The sequence below is a fragment of the Bubalus kerabau genome, chromosome 17 (genome assembly GCF_029407905.1).
Source record: "Bubalus kerabau isolate K-KA32 ecotype Philippines breed swamp buffalo chromosome 17, PCC_UOA_SB_1v2, whole genome shotgun sequence".
Classification (NCBI taxonomy): Eukaryota; Metazoa; Chordata; class Mammalia; order Artiodactyla; family Bovidae; genus Bubalus; species Bubalus kerabau.
The window spans coordinates 65,512,951-65,532,434 of record NC_073640.1 but is presented as its reverse complement, the minus strand read 5'-3'; the positions used below and the strand labels follow the sequence as shown (position 1 = coordinate 65,532,434).

General features: G+C 44.6%; 1 protein-coding gene across 3 annotated transcripts; it reads left to right on the top strand.

The window, feature by feature from the left end:
- Positions 1 to 10,101: 10,101 nt before the first annotated feature.
- Positions 10,102 to 17,968, top strand: LOC129631358 (cationic amino acid transporter 3-like). 3 transcript variants are annotated; one of them, XM_055552318.1, is made up of 12 exons: positions 10,102 to 10,200; positions 12,019 to 12,415; positions 12,990 to 13,148; positions 14,844 to 15,021; positions 15,227 to 15,339; positions 15,507 to 15,729; positions 15,899 to 16,086; positions 16,188 to 16,290; positions 16,495 to 16,694; positions 16,891 to 17,063; positions 17,331 to 17,439; positions 17,607 to 17,968. In XM_055552318.1, exons 2-12 carry the CDS (start codon positions 12,037 to 12,039, stop codon positions 17,666 to 17,668), a joined length of 1,887 nt encoding a protein of 628 aa, XP_055408293.1. In that variant the 5' UTR covers positions 10,102 to 10,200; positions 12,019 to 12,036; the 3' UTR covers positions 17,669 to 17,968. The 3 variants fall into 3 exon arrangements, with proteins under 3 accessions (XP_055408293.1, XP_055408295.1, XP_055408296.1); XM_055552320.1 differs by having other exon boundaries at positions 10,128 to 10,200; positions 12,016 to 12,415; XM_055552321.1 differs by having other exon boundaries at positions 10,157 to 10,200; positions 12,016 to 12,052.
- The last annotated feature ends 1,516 nt before the right edge of the window (positions 17,969 to 19,484 follow it).

Sequence of the window (19,484 nt, the reverse complement as noted above, 5' to 3'; positions counted from 1 at the left end):
ATCTGACTCTTTGTGACCCCATGGACTGCAGCACGCCAGGATTCCCTTTCCATCACCAACTCCTGGAGACATAGTACAATGAGTATAATAATAAAAATCCACCTTTGTACTATTTTTTTCCTTAATGATTAAAGCAGATATACAATATATGTTTAAGAGGCCACAAACAGGCTGTTTCATTTAGCCTCAAGTTTAAATTAAATCATGTATAGGCCAGAATGACTTCCCCATACCTCAAAATGTGACTATTTCTTCCCTCATTTTTCACCTTTTAATTTGTTAACTCTTTCCATGGAGAGCAATGATAATCAATATATTTTTTTCTAATGCTGCCAGAGTGGTTCATTTGCCTGCTCTGGGTCCATCCACATCCCTCGGTGCTAGACCTCCTTTTTATGTTTATATTTGCCTAGTTAACTAATCAGACATCATGAACAGACTCGGAGGTTAATAGGGAAATGCTATACATTTTATCTGGAGAAGGCAATGGCACCTTCCTCCAGTACTCTTGCCTGGAAAATCCCATGGATGGAGGAGCCTGGTAGGCTTCAGTCCATGGGGTCGCTAAGAATCGGGCATGACTGAGTGGCTTCACTTTCACTTTTCCCTTTCATGCATTGGAGAAGGAAATGGCAACCCACTCCAGTGTTCTTGCCTGGAGAATCCCAGGGACGGGGGAGCCTGGTGGGCTGCCGTCTATGGGGTCGCACAGAGTCGGACACGACTGAAGCGACTTATGAGCAGCATACACTTTATCATTCATATCCATACATGTGCTTTAAGCAGTACACTTCAAGCCAGTAGCGCTACACATCATGAGCAGTTATACTCTGGACAGCTTTACTGGACAATTTTTCCATCCTGAATCTTGGGGTCAAAAGTATGATTAAAAACAAAACAATTACTTCCCATTAGAAGTCTCTGTTACCAAAATCAGATCAATATTCCAGAAGAACTTTGTTTTCTTAACAGAGAAAAATCAACTTCAGTCTTGCATCAGTTTACTGTTAGTAACAAAATTCATTTACCTAATTAAAGTCGTTCTAATCTTAATCCTGACAACATACAAATTTTTTTTTCAAAATTCCTTTTTCACAAACCTTTTGCCACTTTCTAGATCCAAACAAATTTGCCCTGCATTTCTTCATCCAGAAATAAACAACTATAGGACAAAATTGTTATCATCATTTTTCCTCAACAAAAATATCTCCATTCTTTATATCTTCTCTTTGTCTACATGTATCCTACTTGCTTTACATACTGAAATGTTTCACTTATCATTCTTGCATATCACAGTTTTTAACCCTTGAAAATTTTAACAAAACCAAGAAACGAGTGATTGAAATGTTACACCAGCATTTTCTGATTGACAACTTAAGAACATATTTCATAACCTCAAAAAACATACATTTTTTTCATAGCGTGATTTTTCTTCAGTGGTACGGCATGTATGATAAACCCAAACATCTTTAGTTTACCTCTTTGTCTTAGAAAAAGACAAAAGTAGGTAATCAGTTTATGGAATAGAGCCAGAATAGCCAAATTATACATTTAATTTTAAAGGCTTCTCCCTTTTTTTCTTTGATTTGAAGTTTTACAATTTACCCAAGGCTGAAGATCCAAGCAAAGTGGACTGTGTTTGTATTTCAAGGACATGATAAGCATTAACTTCAAATTTTCTCCTAGGCACTTTTCTATTTCCTCAGGGTCTGAAAAAAGTGTTTTATCAAGCTAGCTTTCACTAACTGCATACGCAAAAAGAACTGTTTTTTTGAATTTCAAGACCTTCATCTTAACCAATTTTCTCTGGAGTCTAAAGAATACTGTAGCCATACACTGTCCAAAAAAATCATTTTTCTTTTTCAGTCATAATTTCACAGCTAAATTTTCTTAATGAATTGAATCTGAATTTCCCATTTTACATAAGGCAACAGGAGTACCAGTCACACAAATGGAATATACACTCACACACCAAACGACAGATCTGTCATAAACCCTCTCTGAGAGTGACCAGTATGGAGTCCCAAAGAAACACTTCCCTGACACAAACAGTCCGCAATCATACTCAGATGTCAGAATCAATTGGCAAAATGCCCAAATAACACCTCCTGTCCCAAACAGTTCTCAACATCAGACACACATCAGAAGCAACTGTCAAGAAAGTCCAAATAGCACTAGCACTCACAAATGGGAAGGCTGTGTGTGTGCACACCGGTGGACTTACCGGGTCTTGGAGCTCATCCACTTATTCCAAATGCAAGTTTCCATCCCACCAAGAAGAGCGTAAGTTGTCAGCCAGTGCCGAGCAGGAGAGAAACAGGGAGTATCCTCAAAACAAATGTTTTGGCAGCTTCTAGGAATGTCTCCCAAATCCCCTACTCCAGGCTAGCTAGCCATGAGAAGCAGGCTGACTCACTGTCATAGACATAGTTCTCCCCTGGAAGACCCAGAAGAGTCAAGCGTCATGAAAGCTCAGGTGCCAGTCATAAAGCAGTAGCTGACCTCACGTTGAGCACCCAAATCTGTTACTGAAAGGTATGCATGGGGGCGGGGGGTGGGGGGAGGGGTCTGGCTGCTCACCGCTCAAAAGCCAGTAAACAGGCCAGGCTGGTGGAAAGAAAATTTTGCTTTAGTTCAGATGCTGGCAACTGGAGGGGAGGGTGGGTGGGGAGGGTGGCAGACATCTGTTCAAAAGCCAATTCCCCCACTCCCCCAGCTGACAAGCAGAGTGTGAGAGCATTTATAGGCAGAGTTGGGGGAGGGGGTTACATGCAGAAACAGCACAGTCATTTCTATATCTTCAATTGGTCTTCAGTGGTCTGACTACCAACATCTTGGTTGTTTTCAGTCAGTTCAGTCACTCAGTCATGTCCAACTCTTTGTGACCCCATGGACTGCAGCATGCCAGGCCTCCCTGTCCATCACCAACTCCCGGAGCCTGCTCAAATTCATGTCCATGGAGTCAGTGATGCCATCCAACCCTCTCATCCTCTGTCCTTCCCTTCTCCTCCTGCCTTCACTCTTTCCCAGCATCAGGGTCTTTTCCAGTGAGTCAGTTCCTCGCATCAAGTGGCCAAAGTATTGTGGTACAGCTTCAGCATCAGTCCTTCCAATGAATAGTCAGGACTGATTTCCCTCAGGATTGACTGGTTTGATCTCCTTGCAGTCTAAGGGACTCTCAAGAATCTTCTCCAACACTACAGTTCAAAAGCATCAATTCTTCGGCTCTCAGCTTTCCTTATAGTCCAAATTTCACATGCATACATGACTATTGGGAAAACCATAGCTCTGACTAGACAGACCTTTGTTGGCAAGTAATGTCTCTGCTTTTTAATATGCAGTCTAGGTTGGCCATAGCTTTGGTTGTTTTAGGTACAGTTTATCTTTAGTTCCGGGGTGCACTTGTTCCCATTTCTTTGGGGTCAATTCTCGGAATGGTGGCAGCGCAAGTCCTGAGTACAGTCTGGCCATCATGTAGTTAACTTCTCCACCTGAGATTTTAGTATTTATAAGACAGCTCACAGGATGTGGCTCAGAATATTATCTACAGCCCTTGAGAAAGGACTAAAGATCCTTGATTGTGCTTTGACTATATTATTATTATTGAGTCTCCTTAGACTGTTATCCTTTGAAAATTTCAGCATTTCTCACTTCTTCTTTGACTAAAGTGTTTCACAGGCAAAAGGCAGGCAGAGAACATGGTGGGGCAGGGAGGCAACGATCATAAGAGTCCTCCTCTGTTTCAAGAGGAAGAAATAAAATATTAACTTGCACATAAGCAGTGTCTTCTTGTGCCTGTTTCCAGGGAAAACACATAGATTGTCACATGGGAAGGAAACACGGGTAACCATATATTGTGACAAGAGCTGTACTTTAGGGGGTTTCCCTGGCAGTCCAGCAGTTAAGTCTTTGCCTTCTAATGCAGGGAGTGCTCTTTCAATACCTGGTTGTGGAACTAAGGTATATGGGCATACCTTACAGCCAAAACACCAAAACATAAACAGAAGTAATAAAGACTTTAAAAATAGTCCATGTTAAAAAAAAAAAAAAAAGAGTTGCACTTTAAAGAATTTCCTGGAGACCCAGGAGTTAGGACTCAGCACTTTCACTGCCATGACCAGGGTTCAATTCCTGGTCAGAAAACTAAGACCTTGCAAACTGTGCAGTGTGGCCAAAAAATAAGAAAAAAAAAATACATAACAAATGTTAAAAAAGAATTGCATTTTTACATGATAAAACTGATGGGTTGGAAGCAGAAGGGAAGGAAGAGATATATTGTTCAGTCAGTAACACAAGAAAGCTAGCACAGCCATATTAATATCAGATAAAAGAGATTTTAAGAAAAAGAGAATAATAATAAATAAAATGGGTTATTTTGCAATGAGAAAGAGAAATGGTGATTTTTATCTCTTCCCCCAGCTTTACTGAGATATATATCACATTGTATAATAAGCACTTTATTTTTCTGTCACAGACTCTTAGATTTATGTAGTGGAGTTGATGAGGAAAAGTTCTTTAATTGAAAAAATAAAAACCCTGCATTGCCAGAGGTGAGGGAAGAGGGTTGGAAGTAATGGTTGGTCTATGAATGGGTAGAACTAAAGACAGGAAGTGAAACTAGAAAAGTAAAAATAAAAAGGTGTTACTGAAGAATATAGTGCTTGAAACAGAGATTATGGACATGAAAGATATTGGTAATCATGAAGTAGAGGATTGTTTGTGGGAATGAGCAACTGCAGTAGAGAGAAGGAGGGATGGAGGTCAAGAAACTGAGCTGCAAAGTTGCTAAATGAATTTAAAAATAAATAGAGGAGGATGAACAGAATTAGGAAAATTCTGCAAGTTCACTGTCTTGCAAGGTCTACTGAAATACAGACTGGGAAAACAATGGAGACTGAAACTGTTGGGTGAAACTCTGATGGAAGAGGCTGACATCACCTGATTGCTGTTCTTCCCTAACCGCTGGAGGACAACCAGATATCCCGTGTTACCCAGTGTGCTAGAACAAGCAATACAGAACACCGCCCGGAACACAGTCCTGATGAAAAGCTGAATCAGAAAGTCATCAAGCCTCTAGATCAACTACAGCTCATCATGAACATAAGGGATCGATTCACAGTTTGAGTGAAAACACAATCAGCCAAAACCAGGATGTTGACAACTCTCCAGGGCAGAAAAATGGTTCAGTTTTTATACCAATTAAATGGTATGACCCACAGCCATAAAAAGGAATGCATTTGACTCAGTTCTAATGAGGTGGATGAACTTAGAGCCTTTACTACAGAGTGAAGTAAGTCGGAAAGAAAAGAACAAATATCCTACATTAACACATGTGTATGGAATCTAGAAAGATGGTGGTACTGATGAACCTATCTGTAGGGCAGCAGTAGAGACACAGTCATAGAGAACAGACTTGTGGGCACAGTGGGGGAAGGAGAGGGTGGGATGAATTGAGAAAGGAGCATTGAAACATATCCATTACCAGGTGTAAAACAGAACGCTGATAGGAAGTTGCTGTATAACCCAGGGAGCTCAGACCCAGTGCTCTGTGACAATCTAGAGGGGTGGTTGAGGGAGGTGGGAGAGGAGGCCCAAGAGGGAGGGGACATACGTGTACCTATGGCTGATTCATGGCAATGTATGGCGCAAATGAATAAGCCATTGTAAAGCAATTATCCTCCAATTAAAAATTAAAAAAAAAAAAAAGATGTATGAAATGTATTCCAGATAAACTGTTTCCAATGCCCCCTGTTGTAAAATGGGCAGTGTTCTTTCCTTCTTAGTCTCTGATGCCTATTTTAGTTCCTGGCACATAGTCGTCTCTATGGCAACGTTAAATGCCTGAATTCTGTCCACTACTTCCTTTACCTGGCCACACATTTTATGCAGTAGCAACATCATATTGTGGAAACAGTTAAACTTTGCTGCTCTTGGAGCAGAAACACTTCCCCCCTTTATCTTCTTAGGTTTTTTGACTGAAGTCTGCAAAAAAGACACAGAAAAGGCAAATTACCAGGAGGAAGTATTATATACAGGAGACAACCAAAGTATAACTTGCTAAATGATTAAAGCTACAGGCTTCTGTACCTAATTTAGTAGAGGGGTGTCGGGAGAAAGGGTTTTATGGGAAGAACAAATGGGTTTCTTTGGGAAAGACAAATACATTAAGAAACCAGAGATGAGACGCTTTGTAATAATGTTTGTCTCTACAGGTGTGAGTGGTCTTTCCAGCTTCTTCAGGCTAGAAAACTCTGAGAGAGTGAATTTTTTTTAAAATGTAAATGTCTCTGTTTTTAATTGGAGGATAATTGCCTTATGACTTTGTGTTGGTTCCTGCCATACATCCTCGTGAATCAGCCCTGGGTAGACATGTGTGCCCTCCCTCTTGAGCCTCCCTCCCACCTCCCACCCCATCCCACCCCTCTAAGTGTCACATAGCATCAGGTCTGAGCTCCCTGCATCATACAGCAAATGTCCACCAGCCATCTGCTTTACACATGGTCACGTGTATGTCTCCATGCTGCTCTCTCAATGCGTCCCACCCTCTCCTTCCCCATGTCCACAATTATTGTCCTAGTTTTACTCACCGTCCTCTTGGGAGCCGCCTCTCCCCAGAGAGGGACTTTCTGGTAGCTGTACTTACCAGAACTTTCTGCTTCAAGTCTGATAAGAGAGGCTCTGAGAAGACTTCTTTCTGCATCCATTGCATCTCCAATGTCTTCTTTTAAAGTAATCCTCCTGACTACTGAGCCTGTGCTCTACAGCCCCTGTGTCACAGCTGAAGCCTGTGACCCTAGGGTCCATGCTCCTCAACAAGAGCAGCCTGAGCACTGCAGCTAGAGAGCAGCCCCCTCCCCCATCACTGCAAATGGAGAAAGCCCCCGCAGCACAAAGACCCTTCCCAGCCAAAAAGAAACACAGAAGTGGCTCAGATGGAAAAGACTCCGCCTGCAATGCAGGAGACCCTGGTGCAAACACTGAGTTGGGAGGATCCCCTGGAGAAGGAAACAGCAACCCACTCCAGTATTCTTGCCTGGAGAATCCCATGGACAGAGGAGCCTGGTGGGTTACAGTCCATGAGGTCACAAAGAGTTGGACACGACTGAGCAACTAACACTACACTTTTCCTACCAACTTTGGGGTTTCAAATGAGTCCTCACTCAACCAACTAAAACTTTCTGGAATAGGTTAAGCCATTTCATCTTGTGTGGCTGTTTGGGTTTTGTTTTGTTTTGTTTAATTTGCAATATTATAAATCAACTATACTTCAATGTTAAAAAAAGTTAATGTGAGAGTCAATCAAGTACTGCATTTATGTCTCCTTTTACTCCCTGATAGCTCAGTTGGTAAAGAATCCTCCTGCAATGCAGGAGACCCCGGTTCAACTCCTGATTTAAGAAGATCCATTGGAGAAGGGATAGGCTACCCACTCCAGTATTCTTGGGTTTCCCTTGTGTCTCAACTGGTTAAGAATCTACCTGCAATGAGGGAGACCTGGGTTTGATCCCTGGGTTGGGAAGATCCCCTGGAGAAGGAAAAGGCTACCAACTCCAGTATTCTGGCCTGGAGAATCCCACAGAATGTATAGTCCATGGGGTCACAAAGAGCCAGACACGACTGAGCGACTTTCACTTCACTTTGCTGGTTTGTGCCCAGTGTTTTAGCATGTGGGTCACTTGACTCGGGTCAGAATCTAGTCATCACTTCACGATCATCCTCCAAAACTGCAACATTCCCCTCTCACTCTCGGGTTTTCCTTCCAGGAGGAGCAGAGCTCCTGATCTCTTGCATCGTTTTCCTTCTCTGTCTCTGTGCTCAGCTCTCCCAGCAAACAGAGCTCCCTGAAGAAGCAGACCAAGTCACACCCCCTTTACCCTCTTCCATCCTTTGTGCAAGGCTGAGTGCACATGAGAGGCTGGTTCCATGTTTGTGTTGCTTGAATTAACATCAGAGTCTTTAAGCTCCCCTTCTCCTGGTTGAGGTCGAGCTGGGCTTGTGTGTTCCCCCGCACTGGAGTGTCTCAGGTCATGTGCAGACAGTGGGTATCCAGCAAGAGGACTGGGAGGGAGCAGGGTTGTATGTCGGGCCCCAAGTCTTACAGCCCACACGTCTCATGGTCCTTTATGATCAAATGAGTTCAAGTGTCCATGGAAAGAATCAATAAACAATCTAACAGGAATAAAAGAGTTTTATTTGAGCCAAGCTGAGCACTATAGCCCGGGAGGCAATCACTTAAATAACTCTGAAGAACTGCTGTGGTTTTCTTTCTTTCTTTTTTTTTTTTTTTTGGCCCAGCTGCATGGCATGTGGGAGGAGGGGAGTGTGCAGGGTCCTTAGTTCTCAAACCAGGGATCGAACCCATGCCTACTGCAATGAGCACACAGAGTACTGCCAAGGAATTCTTAGAACTGTCCCACTGAAGCATGGTTTCCAGCACAGTCTTATACCTCATCCAACAGAGAACATACATCACACACAACAGGGTGTACTCCTTCAAGGTTTCAAAAGAGACAGACTTAGTATGTAGACGGTGAGACAGCAGGGCCCTGGTGTCCAGGAAGGGAACCTTATCTTGGAGGGAGTGTTAACATGGACGCCATGAGAAGGGAGATGCTCATTCTTATCTTCAAAACAGATGCTCTTTACCTCAATGGTTAAAGCAGATGAGCTGTGAGGGTTAAACAGACTGTTTTAGTTCGCGCACAGTTCAAGATGAACCATGTATAAGGAAAATGACTTCCCCATACCTCAATATGTGAACATCTTCTCCATCACAAGCAGATAAAAATCTTAAAACCTTATAATCTAGCAATTCTACTTCTGAGGATATACCAAAAAGAACTGAAAGTACACCCATGGTCACAGAAGCATTTTTCACAATAATTAAAACATGAAAGCAACCCAAGTGCCCACTGACCAGATATGTACCAATAATACTATAATAATACTAATACTATAATAATAATATAATACTAACACTAATATAATAATATTAATACTATAATAATAATAATACTATACAGTACTAGAAAGGAAGGGAATTCTAACACATGATAGATGCACCTAGTCGATATCATACTCAGTAAAATAAGCATGACTGCACTTGAGAGCTATTGTGTGATTCCATTTAAGTGAAGACTCTAGAGTCATCAGATTCATAGAGACCAAAAGTAGAATGGTGATTGCCAGGAACTGGAAAAGGAAAAAGAAGGAATTGTTGTTTAATGGGAACAGAGATTCAGCATTTCCAGGTGAAAAATGTTCTGGAATTTGGTTGCACAAAATATGAATATACCTAACATGACTGAGGGGCTTTCCAAGTGGCACTAGAGGTAAAGAACCCGGGTGCCCATGCAGGAGATGTAGGAGACCTGGATTCAACCCCTGGGTTGGGAAGATCTCCTGGAGGAGGAAATAGCAACCCACTCCAGTATTCTTGCCTGGAGACTCCCACGGGCAGAGGAGCCTGGCGGGGTTGCAAAGAGTCGGACATGACTCAAGTGACTTAGCACACACACACACAAAACATGATTGAACTGGACACTTAACATGAATTAAACGGTAAATTTTGTTGTGTGTACTTTACTACAGCAAAGAAAACATCTCAGGGCCTTCCCTGGTGGTAGAGAATCTGCTGGCCAATGCAGGGAACTCAGGTTCGATCCCTGATCCAGGAAGATTCAACATGCTGTAGAGTGCAATTCCTGAACCCGTTCTCTAGAGCCAGGAGCCACAACTACTGAGGCCACAAGGCACAGCTAGTGCAGCCCGCCCGCCCCAGAGCCCGTGCTCCACAACAGGAGAAGTCGCAGCTGTGAGAAGCTCCTGCACCATCACAAAAAGTAGCCCCCACTCGCTGCAACCAGAGAAAGCCTGCGCGCAGCCACAAAGACCTAGCACAACCAATCAGTAATCTAATTAATTAACAAAAAATCATCTTAACTACTTAAAAAAAAAAGAAAACCCTCTCAGAACCTCCCCCGAGGGTAACCACAGAGGAGTCAGGGCTGATAGCAACACAGCAGATGGTCCCCGCCCGCCCAGCCCCATCTCCACCCCACCAACCCAGGGCTGAGGACTGTCTTCTGCACTCATGACTCCCTGCTTCGGTTTTTGGAGATGTCTCAGCTCCAGCCCCGCATGGCTTACCCTCAGCCTCCCTGACTGACCCAGTGCTCCAGGCTCTGCTTCAAGGATCCAGTAAGTCTTGGGTCACCCTCTTCTGTGGGAGACTGGGCGCTGAGTTCACATCCTCCCAAAGAGACCTCTGCAACCTCAGAGTGCAGAGGGGTCAGCCTGGCTCCCGACTGAGGGTGGAGAGACCCATTTTTTGTGGAGATGAAAACAGGAGCTGGAAGCTCTTGTGTTTTGTGTGAGAATCAGTGGAGTGTTTGGGGGCAGCGGGAGGGAGGGTTAGATCAGTGCCTGGAGGTTCTTGTGTGTATCCTAAGTCACTTCAGCTTGTCTGACTCTATGTGACCCTATGGACTATAGCCTGCCAGGCTCCTCTGTCTGTGGGATTCTCCAGGTAAGAATACTGGAGTAGATTGCCATTTCCTCCTCCAGGGGATCTTCCCAACCCAGGGATCGAACCAGCGTCTCCTACATCTCCTACATTGGCAGGCAGGCTCTTTATCACTCTTTTTTTGGGGGGTGGGGGGGATGGTGGTAGTTGTGCTCAAACAATAGTGAAGATTGTCCTTATACAGGGCCTGTAATATGTGGGCCACCAACTTCAGTCTCTTGTATACTGTCCACCTTTTGAATCTATGAGTTCCTCATTAGCTGATACGAGGGAACTGTAAAGGACTTGCATGTAAAGGACTTGCATGTTGGTGTCTCTAGGGGATGATGGTAGGTTGTTGTTCAGTCACTCAGTCATGTCCTTCTCTTCATGACCCTGTGGACTGTAGCACACCAGGCTTCCCTGTCCTTCACCATCACCCGAGTTTGCTCAAGTTAATGCTATGTTGATTTATATTAAATCCCCTTAGGGTTTGTACACCCAGCAACAACTTGAAGCTGGTGTCTATTATTTATCATTGGCAACAACAACAGCAGAAAGGTAGTAAAATATACATGACATAATATTTACCATCATAACCGTTTTTTGAAAAATTCAGCCCCAGCACCCACATGGTTCACAATTCCCCCTTGGGGATCTGTGGGTGGGAGAATCTTAGTTCCTCCACCAAGGATCAAATGCAGGTCCATGGCAGTGAAAGTCTCACTCTGAGCCACTGGACTGCCAGGGAATTCCCATCTACATCATTTTTAAGTGTACAGTTCAGTAATGTTAAGTATATTTACATTACTGTCCAGCCAATCTGAAGAGCTCTTTTGTATCTTGTAAAATGGAAACTGTGCCGCATTTAACAATACCTCCCCATTTCCCCCTTAACCCCAGCCCCTGGCAAACCACCATTCAACTTTCTGTCTCTATGGCTCTGACTCCTCTTGATACTTCATGGAAGCAGAACCATACAATATTTGTATATTGGCGAGTGGCTTAAGGGTGGCTCAGATGGTAAAGAATCTGCCTGCAATGCAGGAGATCTGGGTTCAATCCCTGGGTTAGGACAATCCCCTGGAGGAGGACATGGAAACCCACTCCAGTATCCTTGCCTGGAGAATCCCATGGACAGAGGAGTCTATTGGGGTTGCAGAGACGTGACTGAGCAACTAATACACACGGACAAGGGAGTGACAGGAAGCTTTCTCCAAGCCTTCTGGGTCTGAATTACCTTTAGCTCATAAAGAATCCCTGAGCCAAAGTGACACATTTGGGAAGACGTATTCTAGTACCCCTCACTTCTCTTCAAGCAAATCTTCAAGTAACCTTGAAATATATTAAAAATCTTCTTTATTTGAAGAAACCAAAGTTCCCACAGAGAGAACTTGCCCAACGTGTCCTTTTACCACCTGCTCCCCATCCCTCCATTCCTCCACAGAATTGAGCTTCCAGGGTCAAGGGCAGATGGACATCATTGATGACTTCATGTCTTGCTTTCTCAGCAGATCATAGCCCCCTCAACCATGTCTATGATGCTGGGTCAGTATCTTCGCCAGTTTGGTCAGAAGCTGGTCCGCAGGAAGCCACAGTTCAGGGAGGAACCTGAGAGTTCCGAGACCCCTCCTCCGAACACCCTGGACCTGGTGGTGATAGGTTTGGACAACATGTTGGGAGCTGGCATATACATCCTGATTGGGGGAGTGGCCAAATTTGTAGCTGGACCAGCAATCATCCTTTCCTTATTGGTGGCCGGCCTGACTACCGTGTTGTCTGGGCTCTGCTATGTCGAGTTGGCAGCCAGAGTAAAAGTACCTGTTTCTGGGTATTACGTCAGCTATGTCACAATGGGACAACTGTATGCCTTCATCACTGGCTGGAACCTCTTACTGTATTTAATTATTGGTGAGATGATGGGGAGCGGGGAGAAGTGGGCCTTAAGATGGAGAAAGTTGGAGAGATGAGTGGGCTTCACTCATTCCTCAGAACTCTGTTATCCACCTTCGGGGCAGGGTTGGGAGAGGGGTAATGGTGGCAGGAAAACTGCACAACCTCGTTGCACGCAGGTCTATCCTGCTTTCCTTAAGGGATGGACCGAGAAACCAGAGGAAAGGGAACTGTAGGGAGCGGGTGAGAGGGAGGCACGTCCCTAGGCTCATCCCCTGACCACAGTGAAGTCTTTGCTGAGCTGTTGCCTTCCTGGATTTTCTCTTACACCTCAACTTAAAAATTCAACTCTGATCTAGTCCCTCCTAGTCCCATTTAACTGTGTTTCTTTGTTTTCCACCACTTCTATCTCCTAGCATATTAAATAGTTGGCCTTTTTGTGAATCACCTGGGTCTCCCCTGTCCACCCCATGAGAAGCTCTTTGAGATCAGATGTTTTTTTGCTCACCTCCTGCCCCAAATATCTCACACGATGCATAATAGGGGCTCAGTTTCTGTCTGCTTGTAAACATTCCTTCTTCTGTTGCTGCAGCCATTGCCTGTATAGCCCGGGCCTGGAGCTCCACCTTTGACAGCCTGATTGGGAACCACATCTCTGAGGCATTAGGGGGAACTTTCTCTCTGCAAATGCCCTACTTCCTGGCCTCGTTTCCAGACTTTCTTGTCCTGGGCCTGGTGCTGCTGCTCACAGGTGAAAAGGGACCAGGGACAGAAAGGAAAGAGCAGGGTATGGAGAGGGGGATGGCATGGGAAAAGCTTGGGGTGGAAGAATGGTGGGGAATTTGGACTGGGAAAAAGGGTTTGGAATAAGAAAGAGAGGAAGGCAAGACATTTTTTCCTACCCTTGGACTATTGGTAATTTAGGTTGGATCATTTTTTGGTGTGGGGTGCTGTCCTATGCATTTCTGCTTTATAAAAAATCATTGTTGGATGAATTCCCTGGTTGTCCAATGATTAGGACACTGATTTCACTGCTGAAGGTTTGGGTTCAATCCCCAGTCAGGGAACTAAGATCCCACATGCCAAGAGGGGTACCCTCCAAAAAATCATTGTTGGATGTTGAGCAGCATCTGTGATCTTTATGTGCTAGACACCAGTGACACCCAGCCCCCAGATTGTGACAATTGGAATGTCTCCAGACAGTGCCAATATACCTTGGGGCACAAAATCATCCCATCTGGGAATCACTTACCTAGACCAACAAGTTTCTTTCTCTATACTGAGATCAAAGATTGTTTTTTAACTGAGAGGAAATCCACATAAATTTAACCATTTTATTATTTTTCCTAGCTTTATTGAGATATAATTCACTTCATGGCAAATAGATGGGGAAAAATTGGAAACAGTGAGAGACTTTATTTTCTTGGGCTACCAAATCACTGTGGATGATGAATGCAGCCATGAAATTAAAAGGGACTTGCTCCTTGGAAGAAGAGCTATGACAAACCTAGACAGCATATTAAAAAGCAGAAGCATCACTGCTGATAAAGGTCCATATAGTCAAAGCTGTGGTTTTTCTTGTAGTCATGTACAGATGAGAGAGTTGGACCATAAAGAAAGCTAAGTACCAAAGAATTGATGCTTTTGCTTGTGGTGCTGGAGAAGACTCGAGAATCACTTGGACTGCAAGGAGATCCAACCAGTCAATCCTAAAGGAAATCAGTCCTGAATATTTATTGGAAGAGCTGATGCTGAAACAGAAGCTCCAATACTTTGGCCACCTGATGAGAAGAACTGACTCATTGGAAAAGACCCTGATGTTGAGAAAGACTGAGGGCAGGAGGAGAAGGGAACAACAGAGGATGAGATGGCTGGATGGCATCACCGACTCAATGGACATGAGTTTGAGCAAACTGTGGGAAATAGTGAAGGACAGGGGAGCCTGGCATGCTGCAGTCCATGGGGTCGCAAAGAATCAGACATGACTGAGTGACTGAACCACAACAGCTGACAAACAGCATTGTAAAAGTTTAAGATGATCTGATAGACATGGATATTGTGAGATGATGGTCACAGTAAGAAAATATCCATCAGCAGGTGTCCAAGTCAGCGGCACTTAGTACATTCCCAGTGCTGTGTAACCACCACCCCCATCTGGTACCAAATGTTTCCATTACAGCGAAAGGAAACCCTGAACCCACTGAGCAGTCACTGTCCATCTGTCCACAACCACCAACCACCAGCCCTGGGCAACCACTTGTCTGCTTTCTGTCTCTCTGGATTTGGTTATTTATTTCTCTAGCCTCACTGCAATGCATGGGGAACTCCCAGACCAGGGATTGAACCTCTGCTCCCTGTAGTGGAAGCTCAGAGTCTTAACCAATGGACCACCAGGGGAGTGCTAGACTTAGTTATTTTGTTGTCTCATTTTCCATTTTTCTCACAGGACTCCTGGCTCTGAGAGTTTATGAGTCAACCCTGATTAACAAAGTGTTCATGGGCTTGAACATTTTGGTCCTCAGCTTCATCATCGTCTCTGGCTTCATTAAGGGAAATCTGCACAACTGGAAGCTCGTGGAACAGGACTACACATTAGCTGCAGCTGGATCTGGTGATGCCGATAGGTTAGGAGGGTACCCTTGGTTGTAGTAATGCATGTGTGTGTGGTGTGCAGAGTTGGAAACATGGTGGGGACTGATGAGACCTGGGGTGATGGTCCAAGCTTGGGGGTCCCTGGAGCCCAGGACCTATGGTACTAAGGGAGGAGCCCAGTAGAAATGGCCGAACACACCTCATCTATGTTCCTCCTCTTCCCTCCTCTCACCATAGCTTGGGCCTTCTGGGTTCTGGAGGGTTTGTGCCTTTTGGCTTTGATGGAATTCTCCAGGGAGCAGCTACATGTTTCTACGCATTTGTTGGTTTTGCTCACATTGTCAATGCAGGTAACATGCGTATCTTGTGCCCCATCATGGTTTGGGAACAGAATGGGGTGCCCTTGGGCACAGGGGCAGGTAGGTTAGGCTGCTTTTGAAGCTTGAAGAGTAAAGTGGGTTTTGTGATTTCACCCCAGTGAAACCCCAGTGACCCAATACCTCTTCCCATCCTGAAGGGAGAAAAGCCAGCAATCTTCAGTGGTCCATGCCCTTGGCTGTCGTGATGTCCTTCTTCATCTGCTTTTTGGTGTGTTTTGGTGTCTCGGCAGCCCTCACCCTCATGGTGCCCTACTACCTGATTCAGCTTGAGAGCCCCTTGCCACAGGCTTTCGTCTATGTTGGGTGGGAGTCTGCCAAATATGTCGTGGCTGTTGGCACCCTCTGCATTCTTTTATACAGGTCAGTGTCATGGTTTTCTCTTCATCTACTGTCAGATGCTCAGGTACGCCCAGCCCTTGGGACTGAGAGACGAAAGAGAAAGACATCTTGCCCCATGTAGACCAGGGAGCAAAAGCCCTGGTCTCTCCTGCTTCTGCGCCTTCTCACACATTCCCATTTTCCCTTCCAGCCTTCTGAGTATCATGTTTATCATGGCTCAGTTGACCTATGCAATGGCAGAGGATGGGCTCCTTTTCCAGGGACTTGCCTGGATCCCTGCCCCCACCGATGTCCTCACTGATGCCCCCACTGATACCCGCATCATTGTCCCCACAGGAACCCCCATCATGGCCGTCTTGGTTCCTGGAACTCTTGCAGGTGAATAAACAGAACTCACCCTTTTAAAATCATACTTCTTAACTTGCGTATTTCCAGTGGTTTCTCACTCTCCCCCCACTGTCTTTGCTCCCTCATCCCAGCGGTCATGGTGTTACTCTTCAACTTCACTGACCTGGTGGACCTCATGTCACTTCGGTCCCTGCTCGCTTACTCCCTGGTGACATTTTCTGTCCTTGTCCTCAGGTGAGACCCCATGACACCTTGACTGGGGGGGGGGGGGGCGGTCTTTGACTTGTGAGGGTTGATGGGGAGGGAATCATCTTCTACCTTCATGCTGCCTCCTCACTGTCCTGTACCACTGATTGGGGAAAGAGAGGCATTAGACTGATTAATGTTGAATCAGCAGTAGGGGCTGTTACTCATATTGCTTTAATATTTCTAATCCAGGTATCAACCAGCCCAGAACGGAAGCAAGAAAGAAAAAACAGAGGAGGAAACTAAGGTGGAGCCTGAAGTTGAAGGAGGTCCTTTGGAATCTGAACCTGAAGCAGGAACCTCAAACATTCTAAAGAGTCTGTGGTTCCCTCCCAGCACCATCCCCACCCAGAAATCTGACCAGATTGTCTATGGATGTGCCTCCCTGGTTGGTGAGCAGTGGGATTTCTCTTTGGTCATATTCTGAAATTGAAAGGATGGTCCTGGAGTGTGTATTTTGTCAGTTGAGGATCTTGGTGATATTATGGCCCCTCCTGATGTGGGCAGCCTGGGGAGGGGTGTGACCCGAGGTCCTGACATCTTTGTCTTCTGGGTCCAGCCTGTTCTCCTCCACCTTGACCCTTGCAGTTCTCCTGCTGATAATCCTGAGCCTGATCCTGTACCGGTGGTCCAGCCAGGTGTTCTCTGGAGACCCCGTGCTCACAACAGTGGCTGTGCTGCTGCTGCTGCTCATCACTGGGGTCACGGTCATCATCTGGAGGCAGCCCCAGAGCCCCTCTCCTCTTGAACCTACATTCAGGGTAGGTGACCTTATGGGTCCAAAGTGTCCACCTTGAGTGAAGGTCTGCATGCTTTAGGTCTAAACATCCTTTGCTGGACAGGCAATGAGGGGATTTGCTGAAACCATTGGATTCTTCCCTGATCCACACTCAGTGCTTTAAAAACTCAGTCTCACTAAGCACTGAGCACACAGTCTGAGTAGAACTGGAGTTTCCTGCCCACAAGGGGTAGGGTCTCTCTTTCAGACATCTGGGGTGTGTTCAGGAATGAATTGACTTTGCCCACAGGTCCCTGCTTTGCCTGCAGTCTTCCTGGTGAGCACCTTTGTGAATGTTTACTTAATGATTCAGATGACCACTCAGACCTGGGCCCAATTTGGCATCTGGATGGCAATTGGTAAGTGGTTGTCTGAGATAAAGAGGTTTCTTGAGTGATGCAGCCCAATATTCTTTCTACTTCCTCTCCCCTGAACTGTGTCAGACACCATGATAGGAAGCCTACTGGGCATTCGTAAATAAGGAGAGCACCTACTTTCCCTTCTCACTGTCTCATCTCCCTCCTAGGATTTGCCATATACTTTGTATATGGGATCCGACACAGCCTGGGGGAGAACAATGGGCCATAGTCACCAGCCTCCACTTCCAAGACTTAACAGAAACATCTCTAGTGATGAATCGTCTTAACCACAGGAAAGAGATGCTGTGTGGAATCCCTCCATGCACTGGAGGATCTGCTGGTTCAAGGGACACTGTGAGTCTCTATGGAGCATGAAGGTAGATGCATCATTGCCAGTGGACAAAGTGACTTTAATGATTTAAATGCTGAAGTTAACATTTAAAAACATAATACACATCCAGAAAAGTGAATTTTCAGGCAGAATATACAAAAATGTAACCAGAACCAGAGGAAGGAATAAAATATTAACTTGAACATGAGCACTGCCTCCTCATGCCTGTTTCCAGTGAAAACACATAAACTGTCATGTGGGAGGAAACACAGGTAGCCATATATTGTGACAAGAAAGTCAAAGTCGCTCAGTCGTTTCCGACTCTTTGTGACCCCATGGACTACACAGTCCATGGAATTCTCCAGACCAGGATACTGGAGTGGGTAGCCTTTCCCTTCTCCAGGGAATCTTCCCAACCCAGGGATTGAACCCAGGTCTCCCACGTTGCTGGTGGGTTCTTTACCAGCTGAGCCACCAGAGAAGCCCAAGGTACTAGAGTGGGTAGCCTATCCCTTCTCCAGCAGATCTTCCTGAGCCAGGAATCGAACTGGGGTCTCCTGCATTTCAGGCAGATTCTTTACCAACTGAGCTATCAGGGAAGCCCATATTGTGACAAGAGTTGCACTTTAGGGGGCTTTCCTGGCAGTGCAGTGGTTAAGACTTTGCCTTCCTATGCAGGGGGTGCCTGTTCAATCCCTGGTTGGGAAACTAAGATCCCACATGCCTCAAATCAAAAAACCAAAACATAAAACGGAAGCAATAAAGACTTTAAAAATGATCCATGTAAAAAAAATACATATTAAAAAAAAGAAAAAGTGTTACACTTAGGGTATTCCCTGGAGGTCCAGGAGTTAGGACTCAGCACTTTCACTGCCTTGGCCAGGGTTCAATCCCTGGTCAGGGAACTAAGATTCTAATAACTGTGCAATGTGGCAAAAAAAAAAAAAAAGAAAAGAAAAGAAAAAATGATTAAAAAATGAACTTAAAAGAAACAATTTCACTTAAAAAAATTGAAAATCTAATCAGCTTTATTCAACAATTCATGAATTTAAACATGTTCTCATGCTCCCTCTTTTTCTGACAGAGCTTATAAAGTGTTCATATTATTTTTTCTTTATATGTTTGATAGAATTTAATCAGAGAAGTCATCTCAGCCTGGGCTTTGCTTTGTGGGAGGATTTATAATTACCAATTCTTGTTCTTGTTGTAAGGCAACTCAGATCTTTCTTTAGAAAAAAGAGCTGCAGTTTAAACATGAGACAAGATAGGTTGGAAGTAGAAGGAAAGGAACAGATACACTGTGCAAAGAGTAACAAAGGAAGCTAGCATAGCCATATTAATATGAGACAAAGTAGATTTTAAGAAAAAGAGCATAGTAACAGATAAAGTGAGTTATTTTACAGTGAGAAAGATAATTGATCATTTTCATCTTTTCCTCCAGCTTCCCTGAGATATAGAATCACACTGTGTAATAAGCACTTTACTTTGCTGTCACAGACCCTTAGACTTACACAGTAGAGTTGATGAGGAAAAGCTCTTAACTGAAAACAAAACAAAACAAAACCTCCTGTATTGCCAAAGGTGGGTGAAGGGGATGGGAAGTAGCGGCTGACTGATAAATGGTTACAGTTTTGTGGAATTAAAAGATGGGACTAGAAACTGGAAAGTCAAAATAAGAAGGTGTTGCTGCAGGACATAATGCTTGAAATTGAGA